The following is a 6,755-nucleotide window of genomic DNA, read 5'->3' on the forward strand; positions in this document are numbered from 1 at the left end:
CTACTACTACTACTACTACTACTACTACTACTACTACTAAATGCAATCGAATATGTGGAACTAAATTGTTCAATGTATATGTATGTATATCATCATTATCCTTAGGACAACATAAAATATTCAATTGAGAACACATTTTTAAGGCACTCTTTTGTCATTATGAGTGTATGAACGAATACAGTGGCCATAACAAGTGTTTTATTTAACATAGAATCTTTGGACAAACCCTTATGAATATAATGCAATAGTGCACACATTGAAGGGAATTTGGGGATTACATCTCAAGGAAAGTGTACCTTGTGATGCATCATATTGATCCTCCACGTTAAATTCTGCAGAATGCGTGGCTGCATATATAGTAATGTTAAGTTTGAGTTTTGTTGTTTGCAAAAAAGAGATCAATATGTGTGTGCTCTAAAGATACCCTTTTATTGTGAAAAACTCCCGCCGGAAACACAAGTCTTGTTCTGGCTAGCGGAACACAGGGCTGATGGCAGGCAGCAACCTGTCAACAACCCAGGCATAGCTGGAACTAAAGTGTGCTGAGCCCTTTATCATCTGATTTTTGTCAGGTATGTTTATCTATTACTTAATTGAATGACAGAAAGGTGTTAAATGTCCTCGATGTAATGATCTTAGCTGCTCGGGGAGGCGGAGTGAGTTAGCATAACTAACGTTAGTTAATGAACGGTTAGCTTTAGCCTCGGTGTTCAGGACGTCGGCTAACAAAGTTGCCCCAGGTGGTGAAACTAATCCGTTTCTCTAATGTATTCACCAAAAACCTTAACATTATAGCAAATACTACATGTTAACAATGTAATAGTCAAAAACTGTTACCATACAAACGGCTAGAAGTTGCCTTGACAACAGATCCCCTGCTGGCTAACCCCCTGCTAACCTGACAGATAAAGCTATGATGCTTCAGTACGGACAGCAGGACCACGAACCCTCTTTGACAACATCAAGTCTATTATGCTTTTGAAATTGTATTAACCAACCCCTTTGAATAGTATTCAAACCACCGTCTTCCTGTTTAAGGGTATTGTCTAAGATTAGCAAACGGAGGTTCAGTGAGACTCAATATAGCAGTTAAAGATGGGACTGCCCGTTATGAAAGGTGCACGGCTGTATCTTCAAATAGCTTAGATTAAACTAAGTCACTGGTAACGTGCATTCTAGTCTAGTTTGTGTCTCTAAACATTAAGCTAATCGAAATTCTACATGCTCGGTGTAGAGTTGTAACATAATGTTGTTGACGATGTGTCAGACCAGATTTAGGCTATCAATAAATCAGATTGCCTTTTAATGGTACTATGTATTCAAAATGATGTTACATTTGGGTCCAGTTTAGTTGAATTGATACTATAAAGTGAATTCACCTGAAATGTTTGGCTTTTTATTGTGGATAAACATTTAATTTGAGTTGGCATCACAACATACATACTCTTTGCGTGTCTTCAGATACCTGAAACCATCATACAAACCTTTTGCTTTGGTTATAGATCCTCTTAAATCCATACTTCATATTGTATGTAAAGCCTGACTTGATGTTTCACCTACTCTAGCAACATAATAGCCTGATCACTCTGTAAGACTGCACAGTATCACATATTAATGTCTGATGTCGCTGGTTGCAGTTTTTGCAGGTCCCTTGGTGCAGCAAAACAAGACTGCAGTGTTATGGAAGAACCATGAAGGCCCAATTACAAGTCACTGGTAAGTTTTCATTAATCTATGCATGATTTGAGCAAAAATTAGGAAACAACAAATAGGAAATATTGGTAGAGGTTTAGTATTACATGAAGTTGTTCATAAGCAGCTACAGGCTATGATTATTTGTGAAAAATGCCTTATGTGCTGTCACTGTTCAGTACAGGGAGGCTAAAGGAGCTGGTGGTTGGTATTTTTATTTTGTTGCATCTTAATCAAATGAACCTTATGCTACATTCTGAACAAACCCTCTAAAATCTTAGTTATATAACCTACAATGTAAGTGTTTTTTTTTCATTCTAGTGCTTTCAGCCAAGCTTAAGGAAAACAAAAAGACCTGGTTTGGTCCCAGCCCTTACGTTGAGGTAGCTGTGGATGGCCAGTCAAAGAGGACTGAGAAGTGCAACAACACACACAGTCCTAAATGGAAGCAGGCTGTCACAGTGTGAGTATAACCTTTGTGTTTGTCATAGAAAATAGCTGACGTTATTAGATGATCCCTACTAGCAGTTCTGGTTATGGTGCAAACTTTCTGAGCTTGGAATATTGTGTCCATAAGAGAAAACTAAGTTCTTGAAGGGTAAATTCTAAATACATTTGATCTACCTGATTTTTAATTGTCACTGATTCAACAAAGTCCATATGCCCAACACTTATACCATGGTTTCTGTGCCACTGAAATAGGTTAAGGTCTCAACTGGTAAGACAAATAAAACACATGAGGGGTGTTTTATTAATAAAACTCTGCTGCATTAATAATAACAACACCGTTCTCAAAATCATAGATTGAACCCATATCAAAATCTTTTTATTTTTTCCACCACAAGCAAATTATTCGAAGACATTGATGTCAAAAACAAATGCAGGAATTGACACTTAATATTTGAATTAAATTACATTTGATAACAGAAATAAAACAGATGTCTCCAGAGAAGCGATAGCCCTATACAGTACATACATATTTGTTTCCATAATTCAACTATAACTACTTTAGTATTAATGCAGATCCTTCTTTATATTTTTCTCCAGTGTTGATGATGTTATTTTCTCACTTTACTACAGAATTGTCACCCCGGTCAGCAAGCTGATCTTTCGAGTTTGGAGCCACCAGACACTGAAGGCAGACATCCTGTTGGGAATGGCCATGCTGGAGATCAAAGAGAGCCTTAAAGCTAACGACCTGAAATGTGAGTTCACACTACTTTCTTTCTCTTCGGTGGTGTAATCTTGTGTTTTCTTGAAAATATTTTCTGTCAAACAAACAACATTTTGCTCCTAATTTGACAAAGTGTACATCTCAGTTTATTTGTCTTTAAACTTTCATCTTGGAAAAAATGTATTGTACAAGGGGCAGAGTACTTGTCTAATATTTCTAGGCTCTTGCGGTTGATTCCCACATAATATTATGAGTTAGTCAGAACAAAGGTCCCACCACATACCTTATCTATTTTAAGATAATAAAACATTGTATTCCTTATAATCTCCCTTTCAGTATTTGTATGTCTATGTCTATCAGCAGCATGTTTTACTTGGCAGATGTTTCACACACTGTAGACTCTATCTGTGTAGGAGTGCATATCAGCTTATTTTTGTTATGAGAATGATTTCTTGTGCTTTGATAAGCTTAACAACCAACAAGCACAGTACTCCCTAGGTTCTCTCTCCTGGGATTCAAGCCTCCCCTGAGCGTGTGACTGATTGTGTGTGTCTTATTGTTGGAGGGCTTTACCAGCTCAATACAATGGCTCACTTTGTCTTGTGCATTCCATTTGACATAAAAGTCTGGTCTATATTTAGTATAGCTGATACTAAACACGATTCATAAACGTTGAATCCATTATGAAAAGCCAGCCAATGGAGTCCTCTTAGAGAAAATGGCTCTTGTGTGTGCATTGGTGGCAGTTTATACTTCCTCTGACAATCCTTAGCATCATCTCTTTTGTTGTTGTTGTTGTTGTTGTTGTTGTGAAGGGTCTACAGTATGTGGGTGTTTGTCAGATGAGTGTAGCTGAAGCATAATGACACCTTTGCACATTTTCATCTCCTTTCAAACACTGTTTCTGTCCCCTCCCCAGTGTGTGAGGTGGTGCAGACGCTGCCGCTGTGCTCTGACCGAGACTCTCGGGATGTTGTTGGCGACCTGTCAGTCTGTCTGGATGGCATGCAGGTAGACCCAGAGACCCTCGCCACTGCAGAGAGAGAACATGGTAAGAAAGCACACACACGCACAAATCCACCGACAATACACAGATCTGCAGAATTGTATTAAATCATCTGTTAGTGTGACATGTTCCCTTTTTTTCCCCTCATCGTATTTATTTAACAATCATATCTAGTTAGAATTGTCTCAGTGTCAGAGTTCTTTATAGAGCCTGGCTACTAAACCGAACCAGCCGACCATTGGCAGTTACATAGTTTACTTTCCAGAATGCACCAAGAAATACGATTCTACTTTAAAAAAAAAAAGTGAAATATGTAACCACATTTGCGTTCTTAGCCCCTTGCAGCAGATAAAGAAAAAAATGGTTTCAAACCCAAGTTAATTTGAATATATGTTGTCACTTGTCATCTGTTTCTTTGTTACTCTAGCTGCTCTTCCAAATGGAAACGCAAGGCAAAATGGAGACACTGGCAACAGGTTCAGTAAACTTTCATTTATAATCCGATTTATGCTATTTGGGAAAATGTTGTGTTTACTCATAGAAAATACTAATTGTATCCCTATCAAGTAACTTAAGAACATATCTTGATCCCCAGGTCAAGCAGGGACACATCTCCCTCCAGTGACTCAGAGGAGTGGGTTATCGTACCTAACGGTCATCCTGCCAATGGTACAGGGTCTCCTTCTCGATCTCCAGGGGACTCCAACGCCTTGCGTCCTCCCAGACCAGCCCGAGCCCCTCCTCCTACGCCTCACAGACCTACAGCCTCACCAAGTAGGAAAAGCACAAGAAATCAAAGACTTATCAATATAACCAGTCATTCTACTTTTTTAAATAGCATTGCTTTTTTTTATGTACAGAAACAGTGTCTGAGATAGACATCTGTTCACAGACTTCAATGTTTTTTCTACCATCCTCCCACTCTTCTATACAGCCTCTTCTAGCAGTTCCTCCCCAAGCGAGCTGAGTGAAGCTCCAGCTTCCGATGGCTCCTCCCAGGCGTCAGCTAGTGGCTGTTTAAATCAGCAGGATGACTCAGCAGCAGCAGCAGCAGCAACATCAACATCAACAGCAGCAACAGCTACTTCACAGACAGCAGCTGGACCCAAACCAGCAACATCTGCCACAGCAGCTCCAGCCTCAGCAGTTCCGGCCACAACAGCTCCCAGAATCACACCCATAAACAACGGCCCCTTACCACAAGGGTAAAAGAGCAAGGCACTTCACCTGGTCCTGCAAATCTAATTTTAGACTGCAGCCTCTTTATGACGTTTGAATGTGAATGATGTGAAAAAAAACATAGACTCATACAAAAATACCTTCTCTTTCTCATCACTTATGACTAACTAAAAGCGAGTTGGTGTCTGTATCTGCAGATACCCTGTATTTCATTATTATTACTGCTTTATTTGTGAAGTGTTGGGGTGTCAACCTCTATACAAACGTAGCAACAAAGTGCTAGATCGTAACATCATCCATTAGCAAGCTACAGAATTGGTGGACACTGAAAATATAGCTTGTTTCCAACTGTGAGAAAGCACTCTAACCTTAACTGCAGTCATGGGGGTGCTCTTCTGTGGTCGTTGAGCTAGGGATGAGGTGCAAGCCTTACATCTTTTGTTAACAAACTGTCTAGACAATACAAATAGTTTTCATTCTGCCTTTTTAACGAATTGTGTTTTTCAGTGACAGAATCAGTTATCAAAATGTGTTTCCTGTGCTTGGTCTTTGCTGACTCATCTTTCTCTGCAGATGGGAGCAAAGGGCAGACCAGAATGGACGGGTCTACTTTGTGGATCACATTGAGAAAAGGACAACCTGGGAAAGGCCTGATCCTCTTCCTTCAGGGTACCAACACACTGGATCATATGTTGTACTATGAGTGCTAACATGGTTACAATTCAATCAGAACACTTTTGCTCTTTGATATTCTTTAACAAATGTTCCCATCCAACCTCTCTCCTTTCTCCGCAGGTGGGAGCGCAGGGTGGACCCGATGGGTAGGGTGTACTATGTCGACCACATTACCCGGACGACTACGTGGCAGCGGCCCACGCAGGAGTCGGTGCGAAACTACGAAGAGTGGCAGCACCAGAGAAACCAGCTGCAGGGAGCCATGCAGCAGTTCAACCAGAGGTTCATCTATGGGGTGAGTGCAGGCCCTGTAGTAGCTTCTGGATAAGGGTACATCCACACATTGCTTTGATTTACTTAAGAATCCCGTCCATTCATGGTTAATGAACTATAGAAATGTTCTGCTTCGAACAATAGTTTGTCTGATATGATGTTTCAAAAAGATCCTGTTTTTAGGAATATGCATGATAAAATAATGTCTTTATTTGTTGAATGGGAGGCTGTGGCGCAGTGGGTTAGTGCGTTGGTGTTCGGATCAGGAGAGCATAGGTTCAAACCCCACTGCAGTCAGCATGTCGTTGTGTCCCTGGGCAAGACACTTCACCCCAAATTGCTCCTGTGGGGATTGCCCGCAGTATTGAGTATGTAAGTGGCTTTGGATAAAAGCGTCTAACAAGTAATATGTAATGTAATGAATGGAGATAGATGGTGTGCATAAAGAAACTGCACCATCACAAGATGAATCTGTGTAAACAGATTATTACTGAACAGTATACACTGTACCATAATATGCAGTAGAGTTTTTATGTTCTCTAAATGTTTTACTTGCTACAAAACCTAGTAAAAAAAATAAATAAATAAAATGAAGTAACCATCATTTTCAAGTTACTTAATTTAACTGGCATGCACTCCAAAAGTCACACCTATTACAAATGTTTTGTTTGCTTCAAATAGAACACACAACTAAAATAAAAGCATTACCACCTCAATGTCACGCAGCGTCCACACGGCGGCGTGCGTTGAAGCTCG

The 6,755-nt window shown here is 40.0% G+C and overlaps 1 protein-coding gene across 1 annotated transcript in view; it reads left to right on the plus strand.

The window, feature by feature from the left end:
• Positions 1 to 472: 472 nt before the first annotated feature.
• Positions 473 to 6,755, plus strand: part of LOC104964281 (E3 ubiquitin-protein ligase Itchy-like) — an 11,287-nt gene continuing 5,004 nt past the window's right edge. The window contains exons 1-10 of the mRNA XM_010793024.1: positions 473 to 572; positions 1,638 to 1,716; positions 2,014 to 2,155; positions 2,773 to 2,897; positions 3,786 to 3,917; positions 4,300 to 4,348; positions 4,468 to 4,646; positions 4,807 to 5,077; positions 5,625 to 5,720; positions 5,847 to 6,021. Coding sequence (XP_010791326.1) covers positions 1,692 to 1,716; positions 2,014 to 2,155; positions 2,773 to 2,897; positions 3,786 to 3,917; positions 4,300 to 4,348; positions 4,468 to 4,646; positions 4,807 to 5,077; positions 5,625 to 5,720; positions 5,847 to 6,021 — 1,194 coding nt within the window. The 5' untranslated portion in view covers positions 473 to 572; positions 1,638 to 1,691. The remainder of the gene's footprint in view (positions 573 to 1,637; positions 1,717 to 2,013; positions 2,156 to 2,772; positions 2,898 to 3,785; positions 3,918 to 4,299; positions 4,349 to 4,467; positions 4,647 to 4,806; positions 5,078 to 5,624; positions 5,721 to 5,846; positions 6,022 to 6,755) is intronic.

The sequence above is a fragment of the Notothenia coriiceps genome, unplaced genomic scaffold (genome assembly GCF_000735185.1).
Source record: "Notothenia coriiceps isolate Sejong01 unplaced genomic scaffold, NC01 NC01_scaffold00037014, whole genome shotgun sequence".
NCBI classification, from domain to species: Eukaryota; Metazoa; Chordata; class Actinopteri; order Perciformes; family Nototheniidae; genus Notothenia; species Notothenia coriiceps.